This window comes from Pleurodeles waltl, chromosome 6 (assembly GCF_031143425.1).
Source record: "Pleurodeles waltl isolate 20211129_DDA chromosome 6, aPleWal1.hap1.20221129, whole genome shotgun sequence".
In the NCBI taxonomy this organism is placed as follows: domain Eukaryota; kingdom Metazoa; phylum Chordata; class Amphibia; order Caudata; family Salamandridae; genus Pleurodeles; species Pleurodeles waltl.
The window spans coordinates 884388152-884407184 of record NC_090445.1 but is presented as its reverse complement, the minus strand read 5'-3'; the positions used below and the strand labels follow the sequence as shown (position 1 = coordinate 884407184).

At 41.1% G+C, this 19033-nt stretch overlaps 1 protein-coding gene across 1 annotated transcript in view; it reads left to right on the top strand.

Moving 5' to 3' along the window:
* Nucleotides 1–19033, top strand: part of COX15 (cytochrome c oxidase assembly homolog COX15) — a 108909-nt gene that overhangs the window by 4042 nt on the left and 85834 nt on the right. The window contains exons 2-5 of the mRNA XM_069239674.1: nt 1565–1752; nt 2812–2934; nt 5886–6072; nt 12218–12385. Coding sequence (XP_069095775.1) covers nt 1565–1752; nt 2812–2934; nt 5886–6072; nt 12218–12385 — 666 coding nt within the window. The remainder of the gene's footprint in view (nt 1–1564; nt 1753–2811; nt 2935–5885; nt 6073–12217; nt 12386–19033) is intronic.

Here is a 19033-nt window from a genome sequence, read left to right as displayed (position 1 = left end):
TAAAATTTAAGCCATCAACAGCCTTGTCCGTAACTAATTGTTACTTTTCAGGCGTGAGGACTCTTGTTACTGATGTGTCATGTTTATGCACATGTTCTGCATAAGTTGCTTTGTTTTTTTCATACCTTGTTTATACTCCTAAGATTGCTTGATTACAGACCTCTTTGCAGCTGGGTGTTTGTTACCTTGATACCAAAACACGATTTGCACTTGAGGTTCTCTCGGTATGACCATAGCCCCAAGCTATTTTAATCATGTTATATGCCCCAGAAAACAAAAACTAAGCGCATAGTAAAAATGTTTACACTCCCTGATCATCCTGTGGTGTAAGTCATTATTGTGGGTTTCCAATATGCCTAAATTGTGCAGTGGATTGCACAGTAATTCTTTCAGATTTTCAAAAACATGCTCCTGTAATGCATTAGATACTGCCAGGCTGTTTGGAACACAATTTGGAAATGGGTATACGTGCACACTAATGAGAATACAATTTTTCAGTGTTTGCAGAATTAAAATGTGAATATGTCCGTCTTGTATACCCACTTTTCAATGTGTTTTGCAGATTTGAAAATAACAATTGTTAATATTACACGTGAAAACCTTATTAATTATCTGCTGTGATCTCAGTGAATCAAAACAGTGTGAACGTTTTAGAGTTGCATATCATTTGAATCATAAACTGTGTAAAGATGCCTTTTAACCTCCTTATGTTTATGCTATACCAAAACTGTCTTCTGGAGCTGAGTTATTCTGATAGTAAGATGTAGTGCATGATTAATTATTACATAAACGAGTGCAGAAGTGGGTTAAAACTGTCATTCCAGGCACCTGGGCCATTCTGTGGCAAATCTGAAGTAACTTCCCAGTCTGCAGGGTCTTAATCTCAGCACCATTTTGGCGAGTGTTCTTGGGTTTTGTCACCTTCCACTTTACAGTTCCTAGAGGATCTGCAGGAATATCTGCTGGCAAATCCATAAAAAAGACAACCAGACTCTATTATGGTATCTACTGGAGCACTGGGTAGACACATCCGTCTGGGTGCTCGAATTGCTCTGCCTTCAAGTTGTTTTTGTTGTTGTTTTTTTTCAATTTAAAATCCATTTTAAGGGCAAATCACTTTTGTTCTTGGAATTCATCATATTGGTGAATGGACATTTATGATGTAAAAATATAGGGGATTCACTGTATCTGAAGGGCATACAATCCCGTTGAATTCTGGTGACACAAGTACAAATGCCAAGTGGGTGTAAATGTCACAGGGACCCCACACTTGAATTGTAGCCCGCCAAGACAACAATTACTAGTACAATGGTTGCGTTAAGAGATGTGATTTACAACAGTTGAGGTACTACATTGTCTGCTGAAAGGAACACAATATTGGTGGCATGAAAGCTAATTGGCTTTACAAGCAGGTCTATGGATGGAGGAATTTCATTAGTAGTGACAGTGGTTGGAATTTTTATTTCCAGTCCTGGAGATGGAAATGAATGGGTGTCTTATGGCCCACATTCATTACTGAATGATGTTTTAAAATGTGGTCTTATGCATGTTGTTCTATCCATAGAAAAGTACACAGTGGAGGAACTTTTTTCAAAGTAGAGGAAAAAGCAGTACAATAGTTGGAACTACCATTCCACCCACCACTGCTACGATACACGTCCCCAATGTTGCAACAAACCGAATTGTTGGCCGATGGCTTTTGGTCTGCAGTGGCATGGTGGCTGGAGCTGTTATCCTTGGAGGGGTGACAAGGTAAGATGTCATGGTTCCCAGAGTCAGCACCGCTAATACAAATTATGCTGTTTTATGGTGCCAATGCAAAATGTGATGTCATCATATTATAGTTTTGAATTTACTAATATTACATATGAAACCATCCCATGAATGGTCTGCACATATTGTTATGGAGTAGCGTACACCCACCCATTTTTTGTTAAACTTATCAGGGATAGAGCATGGGTAGATTGAGTCATGATGCTTTAATGCGATTTTCATATTTATAATTGCTTCAATCTTATTCTTGTGGGTTGATGTATCATGGTACTAATCAGCACTAGTGCTTACTGAACTGTTTTCTCCTGCACACAGTATTCTGTTAGGTAGCATTTGACTATTTCATAGATCAAATGAATGCACAAAACAAGAATCCAACATCTGTTATTCAAATGTAGCTGCAATCCTTTATTTTTGCTTCCATCACTTCATTCGAAAGACAGGTCATACACTCATCTATGGTTAGTTAAGAGACACTTGCATGCCTCAACCTTGTTTTATCTTACTTTATACCAGGGTTTTAAAAACTTTTTATTGATGTGACCCCATTTCTTCAGTAATCCGTGTTCATGCTACTTTAAGTGCAATTAATAGACTTGACATCACCAAGTGACTCCTCCTTGTCTTTATCACCATAATTGACATGCATCCAAATATTATTCAAAACTGGTTTTGTCTTTATTGATGGTCTATAATAGTTTATACAGCAGGTTCTGTAATTTTTATTTAGAAACCCTCCTCTGAATATTGTGTTCTGTTTTCCTAAGGAGACATTTTTGACAGATTCCTATGAGGTTTTAAGCACTACTGTCTTATTTTCCTCTCTTATGAAGAAGCCACCAGTTCCTTTCAAGAAAGACTACACTACAGATGGGCATCATACCATTGTAATAACCCTGAAAGAATTATAGATGTAGATTTACTGAGCATGTTACATTTTCATTTGTGCTAGGTATTGTGGACTAGTTAGTGAGTAGCATGTGCACATGTCTTTCATCTTCATTTTATATGTGCTGAAGACCTTGTTTTGTCATGCAGGCTTACAGAGTCTGGTCTGTCGATGGTGGACTGGCACCTAGTGAAGGAGATGAAACCCCCATCTACAAAAGATGAGTGGGAGGCAGAGTTCCAAAAATACCAGCAATTCCCAGAGTTTAAAATGTAAGTATAATAGCACCAGGTTCTGTTGCTAACCAAGTGACTCAAGTAGCAATGCACTGCTGGTTTTGCTTCACTTTATTCTGGCCTTTCCAGTTTCCAGATATCTGGGTTCTCCTTAGGAGATTGATGGACTTATTGTTGCGTGTGCCACCTTTGTAAGCCTTTTGAAGTTGTATGTTTGTCTTTAATTTACAATGCCTCCCCTCTTCTCTATATTTGACATGAAGCCAGCTGTCACACTGTTGACTCTGTGGAAGACAATATTACATTTCCTTATATCTTTCTCTCCACCACTCTGATAATCAACAGAGACACACAGGCCAGCAGGAAAGTTGCATTTGGACATAGGAAAAAATAGAAAATATCAGCATTCTTGACCCGACACTTCTTACCCCCAGATCTATCAACGAATAGATGCCCAAAGTGGCACAGACTGAAAATCTAATGAGATTTGTTTTGCTCCTTGGGTTGGACAGGAGCAAATAACCTCACAATTACAAAGAAATACAGACAAGAGCCAATTGGTCCTGTTGTCATTAGGATTGCCTTGTTCTGATATTGTAGGGGACCATGGGGCCATGTGTGACATCATAATCACCAGCTGACAAGGAAAGCAAATAAACTAGAAGTTGTAGGCAGCTTACCATATCCATATTGTCACAGGCACAACAATGTTAAAAACCTAGAACATGAGCCAGTGTGACATTGTGGAGGAATTACTTGGGCATTTCTCTGAACCATATATAAACAATGTATTCTACATATCAACAGGACTGTTCCTCAAACCACTGTACTGAAGCACTTGAGTCACCAAGAAATTATAAGTTTTTAATTGCAGTACAAAGAGAGCCTTCTACTTAGCATCTTTAGCCAAGGTCCCCCTTGAGCCGTGTCTCCAAGAGCTTATTCTGACATCAACATTCTCTCAAACACATATTGGTGATGGCACCGCCACAGCACTTGACAGGTATAAAGGAAAAACTTTAGGATCCCACACACCTCCCTGTTTACAACAACAATAATAACACATGTAACCAAGCTTAAGTGTGAATCTCAACATTGCATATTCATTTTTTCCCCACGAAACATATTGTGAACATACAAACAAAACTATACACATTATACTTCCCTGAAAAATCCATAAGTGTATACAGAACATGGTAAATCCTCACTTCGGGACATAATTATTCCTCCATCTAGAAACTTTTCTGTTTGTATTCTTCTCTTTCTGCTATATTTAATCTGTAATACTCAAGCTTAGTTTAAAAGAAGGTTATGTATATGATGCATTTAATCATTCCCTTCACAACCGATTTGGCTTGACTACTACATTCTAAATCCCTGTTTCTGTTGCTCACAGCTCTAACACCAAACTTAAGAGTTGCAGTGATCAGTGTATTATTAATTCCTTTCTATGGTTCAAAACCTTCCTGGAGAGAGGAAAATGTAATTTGAAAAGAATGCCCCGGTGATTACCTACAGCATTTTCTCTTGCAAGTTGTGTGTCTATTTCTAGTCAGCACCTGTGAGCCCAAATAACTTGAGTAGTCTAAGAAACCGAATTTCCACACTAACTCAAGCAAATGGCCATAAGACCAAAAAGAACTCCAAGCTCCTCTCACTAGCTCAACATATAACTTTAACGTGTCTATTCTACTCTGACAAGTGTGGTTTGTTCAGGTTAGGAGGACATTCCAACCAAGGTTTACCCCCTCTCCCCCAACCCAGTAGTACAATCCTTAAGATAGCTGCCTGGGATTACAATTCTGAACTCCGAGCTTCTTTCCCCAAGTTATTTTTTAACTGAAATTCTAACGATACCTTAGCAGTGTAAGTGGCCTTGCCATCACCTGTCCCACTCTCTCTCTGTGCAGACATAGCAATCCCCAGGTATGTTTCAAACTTGGTAAGTGCAACGGAGTTTCTAACCAGACATCAATTCAAATCAGCATGGTTACAAAATATATACATGTTTGAATTTGAGTTTTGCACATTGTGCCTGATTTTACTTTAGAACATCCTACCTTACAACAGATAAATCGAATATTACAGAATTATATCTCTGAATTATGTTATCTCCTTTTTAGGTTGTGTTTCACAGCAGTACGCACAATGACAAGCACCGGCATAGCTTATAGTCTTTCCTTGGCAAGTTGGTTTGATAGTTGTGCTCCAAAAATAAAAAGAAGAACTGTATGCTGCTGCAAAAATGCACTGGCTTTATGATTGCAAAGAAAACATAACCGTTAATTTAAATAGAATCGTATTACTGCTTCTTGGTAGACAACTGTGCCTAGGTCATGTAACGAAGCCTGTGTATTTTTTTTCAAACACATCACAGAAATATGATTCTTACTGGCACAAAGAGAAATACTGCTGGCTTTCAATTACTATAACCTGTATTCATAGTTTATACACCCAAGGATGACAAGGAATTCTAAAAGAACAAAAAATGAAAAGAGAAAAGCTTTGAAAAAGTAAAGTATTGGCCCAAGAGCAATGGCACTAAAGTGCATTTATTTTTAGGAGGATATGACGTGATCAAGAAAAATGCCAGTTGAACAGACCAGTGGAGGAAGAGAGCTGACTCAAAGCCTCTTTAGGCATACATGTATTTTTTCATTTATGATTTTTTTGGCTACATGATGCTGGCAAGAAAGTTATTGCTGCCTCTATGCCAGATGAAAAACAGGCCTATGACAGACTTCCACATAGAAATGCCTGAATTCACTTTGCAATTCAAGCACACATTTTTGTATTTTATCTCACTGTAAAACTAGTGCACGTTTTGTGCTGAATGTACAGATTCTTCAGTGCCATGGTTCATTTGAAAAATTCGGCCCAATTGTTTTCTATTTTTTAATAATAGTGTTTTGTGTATGAAGCGACCTAACAAAGTGATCTGCACAGTTCGTTGTGTTTCTCATTGTTGCTGTTATTCTTCTCATTAGCCTGAACCATGATATGACACTCGCCGAGTTCAAGTTTATCTGGTTTATGGAATACTCTCATCGGATGTGGGGTCGGGCAGTCGGGTTGGCATACATCCTGCCAGCTGTCTACTTCTGGAGAAAGGGTTGGCTCACTCGTGGTATGAAAGCCACTGTTGTTGGCCTCTGTGGCTTTGTCTGCTTCCAGGTGAGGGATAATTCTTGGTGAAACCTTGAAAGTATATCTTTTAAGAAAAGAACCTCTTGAAATGCAATTTGCTATACTTGAGGCGCATGACAAACTAGAGAATGAATTGGAAACATTTAGAGAAATTATAGTATATCAGTTCTGGGCATGTGCAATCTACTCACCTCGGAGGTGTAACAGGAAACAGTTTGCTCTACAAGCACTGCATATAAATAAAGTACATGAAATGTTCTCAAATGATGCATTTTTCGTCTAATTGTATGACTCGTCTTTGGCATATCTAAAGTGATACACATATATATTTATTTGTACTGAAAAGCACTGTAAGTATATGAAGGCTGAAAGATGTTGTAAGCAGTATGGCAATCCTTTTTGGACAAAACCAGCAAAATAACAGTGGATTAAACCCTGATCTGTGACTGGGCGTGAGTGTTTGAAAAGTTTCAACACTCCGTCCATCATTTTATTTTGTGATGTTGCTAATCCTTTCTATATACCAGTAATAGGTAGAGGGCTACGCATTGCAGTGGAACTTTAAAGGTGACCACTTTTGCTAATGATAAACGTTATTCTTGAAGCCTGGGGGAAAAGTACTTGTCACACCTATTTTGTACTTGAAAATAACCTACAATGTCCAGTGGTGCCAAACAGAATGCTTAAATACATGTTAGCTTGGTTTTAATAGATTTTCGTTTTTTGGTTTGATGCATGGAGCCATTTGCCCCACGCAAATAAATCTAATTTGATAAAATGGTAGGAAAATAACAGTTTTGCATAATCAAAAAATGTACATCTCTACACAATCTCTAGCTTTGACTTCTTTTGGATTCAATAATATCGAGCTGATTCCACCTGAAGCAAGTTATTGAAGGAAAAAAGTGTTGCAAATCTTGTGTAGAAAATCTGTCTGTCTAGTGTGCCCTGCCTGATTTTATTTTATCACCATATCCTCCTACTTGCTAATACAATTCTGTCCTGACACGAGGCTGACTGTGCAGGTGGATGCAAAATATTTGTAACAAGTCCAGTGTACAGCAACAATAGATGTGTGGGTCTCCTTGATGAATGTGGATTTTCTGGACCAGCATGGGGCTGTGAAAGACATTTTTTTCCTTCTGCATCCTCGGCAAGGGTGTGCTCTTGGAAGTGAGGGAGTCTGAGAAGATTCATATCCCGGACAGTCTGCTGTAGATACTTGCTCCAGTAATGCTCCCAACAACACTTTCTGTTTTAAAAAAAAAGATTGGTGTAATTAAACCAAACAGAGGCAGCTAGTGAACTCCAGTATGTAAGAACTATGAATACATCAGCATCATTGTCTGTGTGGGCAGTTTGGAACAGCCATTTTGACCTGGCAAATGTACCCACTTCCCAGGCCCAAACCTTCCTTTTTACCTCATTTAAGTCACCCCAAAGGTAGGCCTTAGGCAGCCCCATTGGGAGGGTGCAGTGTATTTAAAACATAGGATATGTACTGGTGTGTTTTACATGTCCTGATAGTGAAATAGTGCTAAATTATTTTTCACTATTGCAAGGCCTTTCTTGATATTTATCTTGAAATATCGCTTTAAGTGTAATTTCCCATTGGTAGCAGATAGAGATGTGTAGTTTAGGGTCTCTGAACTCCCAATTTAAAATACATCTTTTGGTGAAGTTGATTTTTAAATAGTAAGTTTGAAAATGCCACTTTTAGAAAGTTGGCATTTTCTTGCTTAGATATTCTGTGCCTCTGTCTGGCTGTAGAATACAAGTCTGGGTCAGTATGACAGTTGGGTTGAATTCACTTTAGACAGTCACACAAAGGGAGCTGAGGTGTTCCCTGCATATCCTGATGAGTCCTCTGGGGCTGAATGGAGGGAGGAGCTGACACTTGCACCTGAATAGTGCTGTGTCAGATCATACACAAAGCGCTCTCCAACCCCCCGGAGGGTGTCTGGGGCTATGGCAGGATCAGCAGGATTGTGTGCACTACAAAGACTTTCCATTGAAGTTTTCCTACTTCAAAGGCAGAAATGGGTATTAGTATTGGGCCTCTGAGACCACAACTCCAGAATACTTTTGGACTGAGAACATTCTGCCAGGAAGAAGAGCTGGATGCTGTGGGAGGAACAGCCACTTTGCCTGTTGCTTTGTTGTACCGGCCTGCTGCTTCTATGCTAGGAGTGGAAGGTCTGGACTTTGGTGTCTACATCCTGCTTTTAAAGTTTCTCCAAGGGCTTGCTCTCAGGGACATCAAAGACTTCACCTGCCAGTGTCTGAACTCTTCTGCTGAGAGTCCTGACTTACCAAGTGGTGCCAAATCCAGCCCCTCCGCCCTTGGAAGTGGAAACTGGTGCCCTGAGGAAGAAAATCCACGCATTGTATCGCCATCGCTAAACAGTGATGCATCGCCTGGCTTGCAGCAGAAGAATCAATGCAGCACTTGCCTTGTGGTGGAAGGATCAACACAGTGCCCGTAGTACTGACACAGCGCCTGTTCCACCTCAGCTCTGTCATCACAGTGCGCCTGGATTTTCCCATGCATCGTCCCTTGCCAACTTTTTTTGCATCAACACACAGCAAGGAACCAAGGCTGCGTGATCAGAAACTGACGCATCCCGACTCCTGTGAGGCGTGAACCGATGCATCACCTCCCCTGCCAAGAAGGAACCAATGCATCACCTCCCCTGTCTGTAAGGAACTGCCTTTGAGATCAGACTGACTGCTTGTGCCAAGCTACCAAGGGGGTGAGCAGGGGTTATCTTGGGTGTGTGACTCCCGCACCATGACTAGAGTGAAGGTCCCTAATTGAAAAGGGTGCAAACCACTGCCAGCTTGAGACCCCATTTCTAGCAGTTGCAAACTGTGACCTACGTCTTTAATATTTAGGAGGTAGGTTGATTTGCGACCCATTAGGAATACCGATTTTCTAATTGCGATTCCAAGGGAATCACAGTTAGGAAATCGGTATGCCTAATGTTTATATATCTGGCTTTATGTGTTTGCTGTATTTGTAAGGTACAGCTCACAAACAACTGTCACCTACATATTTGTATTCTACAAAGCGGTGTTGTAATTGACAGAAGAGGATCCTTACAAGTAGAAGAGTTGAATGCTGACTTGAAAGGTGCTATTACAACAGCTGGTTTCTGAGATGTCTTGAAAGTGTTGCACCACTCCAGCACATATCCTCCAATAATAATCGTTGAAAGATATTCAATAAAAATTGATGCTCACTATATCAAAGTCCAAGAAGATGTCTAAGACACTTAAAGCCACAGAAAATTCATATAATCCTATTTGCAAACATATAAAGAACAGAAACAATGACTTATTCTGCCCCTTTACACATAGGAGATTTTGCAGAGAGTAATTGGCTTCCTTATTGTGTGCTTGTTGTTGGTACAACACGACACACTTCAGGATCTTTGCCTGCCGAGGCAGGTTTGATATGGGTGTAAATTTCAGGACCCAAAGTGTCAAGTGAAAGTAGGTTTAACAATTACAATACAAATCCTTGGTGACCCTATTCAACTACTCTGCAAAGACGTGTTGATGTTGCAAAGATGTAGGACTACCATTGGGTGGCAAGCCACAACTTTAAAATTGCTGTGCATACAGACCCTGGGATTATCTTGAAAATGTACTGAAACCTAAAAGTTTCAGGGATTGTTTGAGTGCTCCTGTTTGATAAATAGTCTTATTCCTGTTTGCATGATGATATTTTCATAAGGAAACTTCATCATGCATTTAAGCTGTGATAGCGTAACACATAGTCTCTGGGGCTCATGTCAAAAAGGTACCATTGTGTTGCTGCACGGCATTAAGAAAGGAGTATGGGGTGCTGTTGGTTTAATCATTTAGAAGGTCTTTTCTTATGTTGGGCTTTTTTTATGATAGTCTTAGTGTAACAAGATTTCTTTTCTTGGCACAATAAAGCTTGTAATGGGCATATGTGATGTATTTGCCATTTAACCATTGCTGCCGTACTATGATTTCCACTTATTCTTAAGCTGGCCGTTTTAAAACGGGTCAAAAAGCTGGTCGAAGTTTACCCAGGTATGCTGGAGCAAGCTTGTCTAATGCCAGTGTGAGCTTACAGTTGAACAAAGTGAGTTAAGACACAGTGTCAGTGGCATCAAGGCAAAATTATTGAGAATGGACTGCTGAAAAAGGTCAAAGTTCTCATAACATTGGTTGTTTTCAAGGCTTTACAAATTGTTTAAGGAACAGTACATGCCACTATAAACTAGCTACTGGAAGTATTGTAGGACAAAATAATTATTCATTGCAAGGGAGCTGAATATGTCTACTCCGATCATTGCTTGCTAAAGGTTACATAAGGATGCTGCCTTTACTTTTTTGGGGACCAGAGACAGGTTGAGAAAAAGTAATGGCCTAAACCAGGCAAAACTCTTCTTAGGTGAAAGAAGATTGGGCTGATAAACCCAGACATTTAGATCACCTACGTAGTCACGGCTCGGTATGTTGGGTGATCTGAGCTGATATCAGGTTTGGTGAGGTGTCCATGCTTAAGACGCATAAGTTAGTTTCAGACTGTGAACATATATACGTCTACAAGACTGGTAGAGAAGCAGCAATGGACTGTTCTTAATTTTAGGACCAAGCAATGTAGCTTCGAAAATAATCAGTAGTCTTTTACCTCTGTCCGCACAGTGGGCTTTACATGACCTTTTACCCCACAGCAACGAGATGGCTTATGGGCAATACCTGCCCATTTTAACGGGGGTATAGTGATTTTTCTGGGGGACAATCAGCCTGATGTTTTTGGATCCAAATGTAAGTGAGAGTTTAGAGGTCATACATTGTTCGATTTTCTGGTTCCCAGAAAGCTTTTCACATTTTCAAAGATGACTCACAGGAAAGTGCAGAAGTTGGAAAATTCTCAACTAATCAGTTTGTCTTGTTGCAATAGTCAGGCGAGTCCTGCTTCCTGGCCCATCTTACCTATACCTTCTGCACACCCACATCATGTACATAGTGCAAGGTGGCCCTAAGAGCATTGCAGTTGCTTGACAAAGCACCAAGGACGAGCAGAGCAGAGGGTACAGTTAAAGTGGCATAGTGTGTGGTTTTGAAACAATACAAAATCACCTCAACCACTGTGAATGCCTTTTTAAATTTCAGTAATATACTGGGAGGTTGTTTGCTATAGCCGTTGATAAAAGCTTGAGAGAAAATCAAAATCATCTTGATTTTTGGCATAGGGTCCCAGTATTGTTTCCTCATGTGACTCGGGCAGTTGTTATTCCTCAAGTCTCTGACTGCAGGCCTCAATTAGGAATGAGAACTAAAGCAGTCCTAGATTTGAAGCTGGAAGTAAGCTTAAATTCTAGTTAGGCTAAGTGTTTGATGTTTTTCTCTCCCATCTATGTTCTTATGTTTCTTATCATATGTTCAATAAATAAATTACAAATGCTCAGTGGGCATTGTTTGTGTCCAGAAAAAGACTTAGGTCCTCATTATGAGTCTGGTGGTCCATGGACTGCCAAGACTCATGGTGGCGGGCGGACTGCTGCGGTAGTGGCGGTCCGCCTGCCATATTATGACTGTGGCGGAGCTGCCACGGTCGAAACGCTGCCACCACCAGGCTGCTGCCACCAAGCAGCCTGGCGGTCTCTGCGTTTCAAATCCACTGCCCTGGGGAATGAGTCCCATTCCGCCAGCCTTTCCATGGCTGTTAAAGGACAAATTACGGGCAGTGACATGCGCGACAGGTGCTGCTGCACCCGCCTCACCGTCACATTGGCGGCTGCCCCATTAGGAGCTGGCGTTAATGTAAAGGCCCTGTTTCCCGCGTTTCCCCAGTGTTTCCGCCCGCTGGCCCAGTGGGAAACTCAAAATAGGGCCGGCGGGGACTTAACCGCACTGGTGGTCAAATGCGGGCAATGAGTTTGGTGGGCGGCTAATGACCCCCTATGTCGCAATGTAAAACATGATTACAAGCTTGATCAGGAACCACTCTGAGTGTAGCCAATTTATGCGTATTTCACTTGCAATTGCATTTCCCCTTAGTTACTGTTGTCAATTAAACCTATCATTGTGTTTTGTCTAAGTGATTTGTGCCCTTGAATCACATTCACAGCTGTGGCATTGATAAAGCATCTAATGGCTAAACTACATGTGTACCAATTCTTTCTGTTAGGGGCTGCTTGGGTGGTACATGGTGAAGAGCGGATTAGAAGAGAAGCCAGATTCATACGACATCCCACGGGTCAGTCAGTATCGCTTGGCAGCACATTTGGGTTCTGCACTTATACTCTACTGTGCCAGTCTTTGGAGTGCACTCTCCCTGCTGCTCCCCCAGCACACGGTAAGCATAGCAAACATGTCGCGAAAACATTGTACAGCGGCACCTCATTTTACATACACCTGCAAGTGAAACTTGTGGTCTTGTGAGGTACAATCAGGTAATGTAAAGAGTGATAATTACTTTTGCTACTCTTCTTTAAAGAAAGTTTGTTGGATTTGTCTGGATGCATTTTCTTCAAATAACTTTTTAGGGTTAGGGATCTACAACTTTAATGTGTCCATGAAATAGTACTTATTTATTTTTGTGTGGAAGCTGTATTGTACACTTCCAAAAACTGCACACTTAACTCTTTTGCATCAAAGAAGAACAGGTGCTGCTTCTCGAGTTATAAAGGTGACCCCAAGACAATACATTATATTAAACTGTGAGCACAGAAAGTGAAGTTTATAAATAATTTTGTATTGCTTACCATGTAATTAAATATGCCTCCCTACAAGCCTACTATGCCCAACACCCTATCCTTCCCATCGGGAGATCGAACAACAGCCAATTTTGATTAGAAACCACTGAGTCTGTGCCTAATATGATCTTGCTGACTTATCAACATCATCTTATGATGATTGATCTTTAGCTATTTCAGACTTAAAATCAGGCTCTCTTCTGGATCCCTGCCCATTTCAAATTGTTAAACAAATCCATTATATAATCTAAAAATCTATTTCTTCTCATCCTCAATTTTTCCTTGGACCTCAATTTCTCTTTGCACCTCAGTCAGTTAAATCGACCATTGTCACCCCAATAAGTGACAACCAGGGCTTGGATCTCTTTATTGTGAACATTTTCTTCCATAATCATTACTATCTGCGGAGGGAAAAATCCAGGGAGGCCATTTTGCCAAGCAATTTTGCAAACTTCTTTAAAATTAATTTTATAGGGAACTTGCAAGCATACCTTCGTTCTGCACATAGTAAGGAAACCATCCTTCTTTCCATTACGGAAGACTAGAAAATTGGATTGGATCAAGGCCATATTAATAGCCTGTTCTTACTGATCTTGTTATCAGTTTTCAGTGTAGCTGACCATTTTATACTACTTTACCATATCAAAGCAGCCAGCGGTGAGGGCACATCTCTAAAGTGGTTTAGATCCTTTCTTTCTGGGTACACCAAGGTCTAGGTTATCAACTTATAGTGCTAAGAGTTCCAGTTCAATTAAGAGTTCCCTAGTGTTTGCCTCATCGCCTCATCTTTTTAACATCCGTGCGATTGTCTAGAGGTCCTGACTGAATTTAAGAATCAGAAACTCCATAAATGCTGATGGCACACAGATCCTGCTACCTCTCAAAGGAATTCCGACCCCACACAGCCTTCCAAAAAAGCTTTTTCATTGATATTTACTGACCAGCTGAGATGTCCTTTTACTCTCTCCGACAAAATGTTTTTTTTTTTTTTTTTAAACGAATTAAAATAGACCAGGATCTCTCCATGTCCATCCAAAGCTCATCTGTTCTCTCCGTCTGTACTCTCCTTCTCAGGATACTTAAAAAAGTCTTCCTATTCTTAACTGATAATGGAGAAAGAGCTCACGTTTGCTGATTCCCTTTACCATAGCCAACAACTGTCCTTCTTCATCAGGAACCATTTTAATAATTGTAACCCCAGGCAGACATTTTAATCAACATCTAACCTATAAGTCCATTTAAAATTCAATAAATACTAGATTGGATGATGTATCTTCTCAGTATCCTCAACCAAACTGTAATTTCCTACTTGAAACTGTACAACCTAAAACCACCTTCTGTGCTTTCCGATGATGCTTCAAAAATTGTTGATTCGTTTCCCCTAAAGTATTTTTGCTTTCTTCTCTCACTAGTTACATGACATAACATTTCATCTTCTGTCTATTCTGAACATTGTGTTTATGAAAGGCTAAATATTGCTCATATTTTTCTCCAAGTGTCTTTTCCTACAGGCAGGCATTTGACCTTCCACAGTGCCCCTAAATAGCCTCATTTTAACAGTCAGTCTTGTTCTTCTCCATTCCAAATCACAGATATCAAAGTGATTTGGTTGTAATGTCGCCTACAAAGCAACTGGAGCACACCTCTTCAACGTAGTCTTTTAATCATGTGCTCATGCGCATTCCTGCCATATTATTAGTTTACAAGTGCCTCCAGTTTCCACCAGCTGCAGAAAAATGCATGTGCATGTTATAAAGAAGGGCAGACGGGCAGACCCGCTTTGCTTACTTCAACCCAGTATCAGAGGACCCCAGCACAAAGAAAACCGTCCTGTCTTTGCTTTGGATATGAACTGACTATACAGCCCAAATAACCTTTACATTCTTATGCTTCCACTTTAGGTTGTACTCTAATCCAATTGTTCTTAGGACTATCTGACTAAGCAGTACTCTCAGGCCCCCACCATCAACATTCATATGTATTAAACCATCTCTGTCTTGTCTACCTTCTCAGAATTAGAAATTTCTGCTCACATATTCACTAGAAATAGGCCCAAATACTAAACATCGCCTGATAATAGCCTTTCTATATATGGGATTTATCTTTGACCGTACCTACAATTTATTTTGGGGTACATTGCACTGAGTGACTAACATGTAGATAATATTGAAGTATTGTGATTACATTAGAATGTTTGTACTATTTCTTTTCCTTTTTTTGGTTTCCCAAAAATTATTATTGATCTCAATGTCTCATTTATTATGTCTATTTTAATTGTTGAACAAACTTACTAAACATCATGTAAATTCCCTACAGCCTTAAAAAAGCCGCAGGCCACTCAAGGGGCAAAACACAAGTTGGCTGGCTCAGTCTTCCAATTACATTCAGTAGATAAAATAAATATTATTATTGTAATATAGACTCTGATTCTAACTACTTCACTGATTACCAGAGATTTTATTTCATTGGAAATTATATGTAGTACTGTATACTGTCTACCCTTGCAGTCAGTTAGTCAATCAATCATTTGTAAAGTGCAACACTGTCATCCCTAGGGGTATATGGGCACTGAGGTTGCTGCATCTGTGTTGAAAAGTCAGGTATTGAGTTGCTTTCTGAAGTCTGCAAGGGAGGGTGACATGTGGAGGTAGGAGGGAGGTCATTCTGGGATGTGGTGGCTTCGAAGGAGAATGCGTGGCTGCCACTGCGGTGCGCTGGATGCGGGGGACTTGTATGAGGGCAAGTGAAGAGGAGCGCAGGTGTCTCACGGGAAGATGGAAGTTGAGCCGTGGTTGGTGTAGGACAGTCGGTGTTGGTGGAGGACTTTGTAGGCCTGTATGAGTATCTTGAACTGGCATCTTTTCTGGACAGGGATATGTAGATGTTGAACAGCGTGGGGCTGAGTGGTGATACTTGGGGCACACCGCATATGATGTTCTTGGGAGCAGATGAGAACGGAGGATGGCGGACACTCTGTGCATCCTGAGAGGAATGAGGTGATCCACTTGAGGACGTGTTGTCAAATTCCAATGTTGTGGAGTCTGTTGATGAGGCTGTGGTGGGAGATGGTGTTGAATGCTGCAGACCGGTTGAGGAGAATCCGAGCCACTGTTTTTACTTGTTGGAGGAGGGTTCTGATGTCATCTGGTGTGACGATGAGCGCATTCTCGGTGCTATGGTTGGCCCAGAAACCTGATTGTGATGCGTCGAGTTGGTGATTCCATTCTAGGTAGTCAGTGTGCTATCAGTTGATGGCCTTCTCTAATACTTTGGCTGAGGATGCGAGCAGGGAGATTGGCCGGTAGTTGTTAGGGTCACTGGAGTCGGTTGAGGGCTTCTTTAGGAGAGGTCTGATGTCTGCATGCTTCCATCCGTCTGGGAAGGATGCTTTGGAGATGAAAATGTTGAGGAAGTTGGTTAGTTCAGCGCTGATTAAGTTGGATCCAAGGATGAAGAGATGGTGGGGGCAGGGGTCGGTGGGTGCCCCAGAATGGATGCAAGACATGGTAGTAGCAGTGGTCTGGACATCAAATGAGGAATAGGTGGTTATGGCTGGGCTGGAGTTCACTGGTTTGATGAGGTTGTCTGGTCTGAACGAAGTGCATTGGGGGTTGAAGTTTTTGTAGATATTGGCAATCTTTCTGTGGAAGTAGTCGGATAGTGAGTCACAGTTGTTTTAACTTTCCTGCAATGGTGTGTTTAAGGGTATTGCCCATTTCTAGGATAAGACAGACCTGTTCCAACATTAAGCCATTACAGGGTAGGGCATTCCCTGGGTCTTTGTTATGTTTTGATTCCGCGCTGTGTTCGGCGGAATGTTGGCATCTAAGGATTCTAGAGGCGACAGTTACTGAAGCTTGCCAGAGTGGCTGGATGCTAGGTCGCTTGTAGAAATAAACCTTCTACTTGAACTTACCTCTGTGACAGATTTGAGTTTATTCACATCAGTTTGGCGACGAGGATCAAGATTAACGCGACCTAGGTCGGCCCGATTTGGATTTTCTGTGTGCCGTTGCTTATTCCTCTTCACGCTGGTACACAGGCGAGAGTGGTGCTGATCTCCGTCCGGACCCGGCAGCAGGTGTTTATTTGATGTTTGCGGGCGCGCCCATCTTCTCTCGACTTCCGATCTTGCCTGCCAGCACCTGTTCGGCAATTACGGGCGCCCCCGTTTTAATTGGTGTTCTGACTGGAGTTTCTCCTTCGTGCCGCGTTGACGAGCAGCCGGGGGTTTTATTATTTGACTGCTTGTTTCAGGAAGGACACCACTAGTTCTTCCGGGGAAGCAGGCTGGTTCACGTCAAATCAGCGCATTGATTGGAGGAGGCAGACGTGTGGGTGGCATCTTCAGACTTGGAACGCGTAGAAAAAAAAAAGAGGAAAATAAAAACGGGGCATTGTAGGAGCCTCGCTGAGACACTGTACTGTTATTGGTGCATCGAGGCACGTGACATTAGAAAAGAGCTGGCATCTTTGGAGTAAGGAATAACTGTACTCTAACATTGTACTGTATTGTGTTGTGCACAAATTGTCTGTGCACAGTTATAATGGCTACCCAGACCAATATTTCCCCACCACCATTATTTCTATCTCTTCCAGGTATTCCAACTCTTCCCTGGGAAGATTGGATAGAAATGCTTGATAATTATATTGTCGCTTTGGATGGACAAAGTTTTTCGCCACAAAGAAAAAAAGCTATTCTTCTAAGTACTTTGGGGTGCGAAGGTCAAAGGATTTTTAAATATCTTCCCCCTTCCATGGGGCCCAATGGCCAACCTATGGACGATGTTTTTAAAAAAGCCATTAAAAGATTGGAGAACAGGTTCGCTAAACAAACTAATCTAGTGCTAGATAGATATAAATTTTATACTCAACCCCAAGACCATCATGAATCCATTGATGATTTTGTGTCACGGTTGAGAGAGTTGTCTGTCAAGTGCAGGTTTGGAACCATGACTGATGAACTAATAAGGGATCAACTTATTGTTCAGTGCCGCGATAAAAAGATTCAGGAGAGGTTGTGGGCGGCAAAGGATCCCACATTGCAAGAAGCAATTGACCTTGCAAAAGTCATGGAGGAATCGAGACGCTGTATAAAAGAATTAGAAAGGAAAGAGAAAACTGTGGATGTTATGGCTTTGTCAAGCAATTCTACAGGGTTTCAACAGGAAACTGGAATTGTACCAAAGAAAGGGGGGTATAACAGGAGCAAGGGAAAAGAGTGCTTTCGGTGTGGCAGTACTTTTCATTTAGGGGACTCCAAGAAATGTTTTGCTGTCAACAAGGAGTGTCGCAAGTGTGGTCGTAGGGGGCATTATGCTCGGGTGTGTAGGGAAGGTAACCTATTTGCTAAAGAATCTAAACCAAGTATAAATATAGTGGAAGAGTGTTGTGAATCTGCTGGTGAGGACAGGATACTTGTAGTTGAGAATGATGTGACCATGAGAGTGAATGGGAGTGACCGCAGATGCTCTAGACCATCGGCTCTTTTCTCTATTGGGGAAGTTCAAATTAACCTCATGGTGGACTCCGGTTCATTGTACACCATAATTCCAGAGAGCCTTTTTAGAAGTCATTGGCGGAAGGAAAAATTGTTACCAAAGGATATATCCCCGGGTGGGTATCAAGGGGTGGAAATCCAATTGCTTGGTTATATGTTGAAGGAAATTCAGTTTGGAAAGAGGAAAGTTCTTGGGAAAATTTATGTGGCTGTTGAAGGTCCACCCATCCTGGGATGGATGCATCAATTTGATCTCAACATTGTCATCAGTCCTAGAGCCGCCTGTCAAATTTTGTCGGTAGATAATGTACAATTGGAAGATATTTTGGAGGGGGCCAGGGATGTTTTTAAGAAAGAGTTAGGATGCTTGAAAGGTTATGTACACAAGATAATGTTGAGAGATGATGCTCACCCTAGTCAACACAAAGTTCGCAAGATACCATTTGTGGTGACGGATGAAGTCAAAAAAGTAATAAGCAACATGTTAATAGAGGGTACCATTGAACCTATTGAGGTTTCTCCATGGATTTCCCCAGTTGTCATTACACGGAAATCAGATGGAAATGTGAGATTATGTGTGGACTTGAGATCTGTGAATCAGAATATTGTGGTGGATACTTATCCCTTGCCAAATATAAATGAGTTGTTAACAGCGGTTAAAAATGGTAGGTTTTTCTCTAAATTAGATTTGAGAAATGCCTATCATCAGATTAGACTTCATCCTGAATCCAAACACATTACAGCGTTT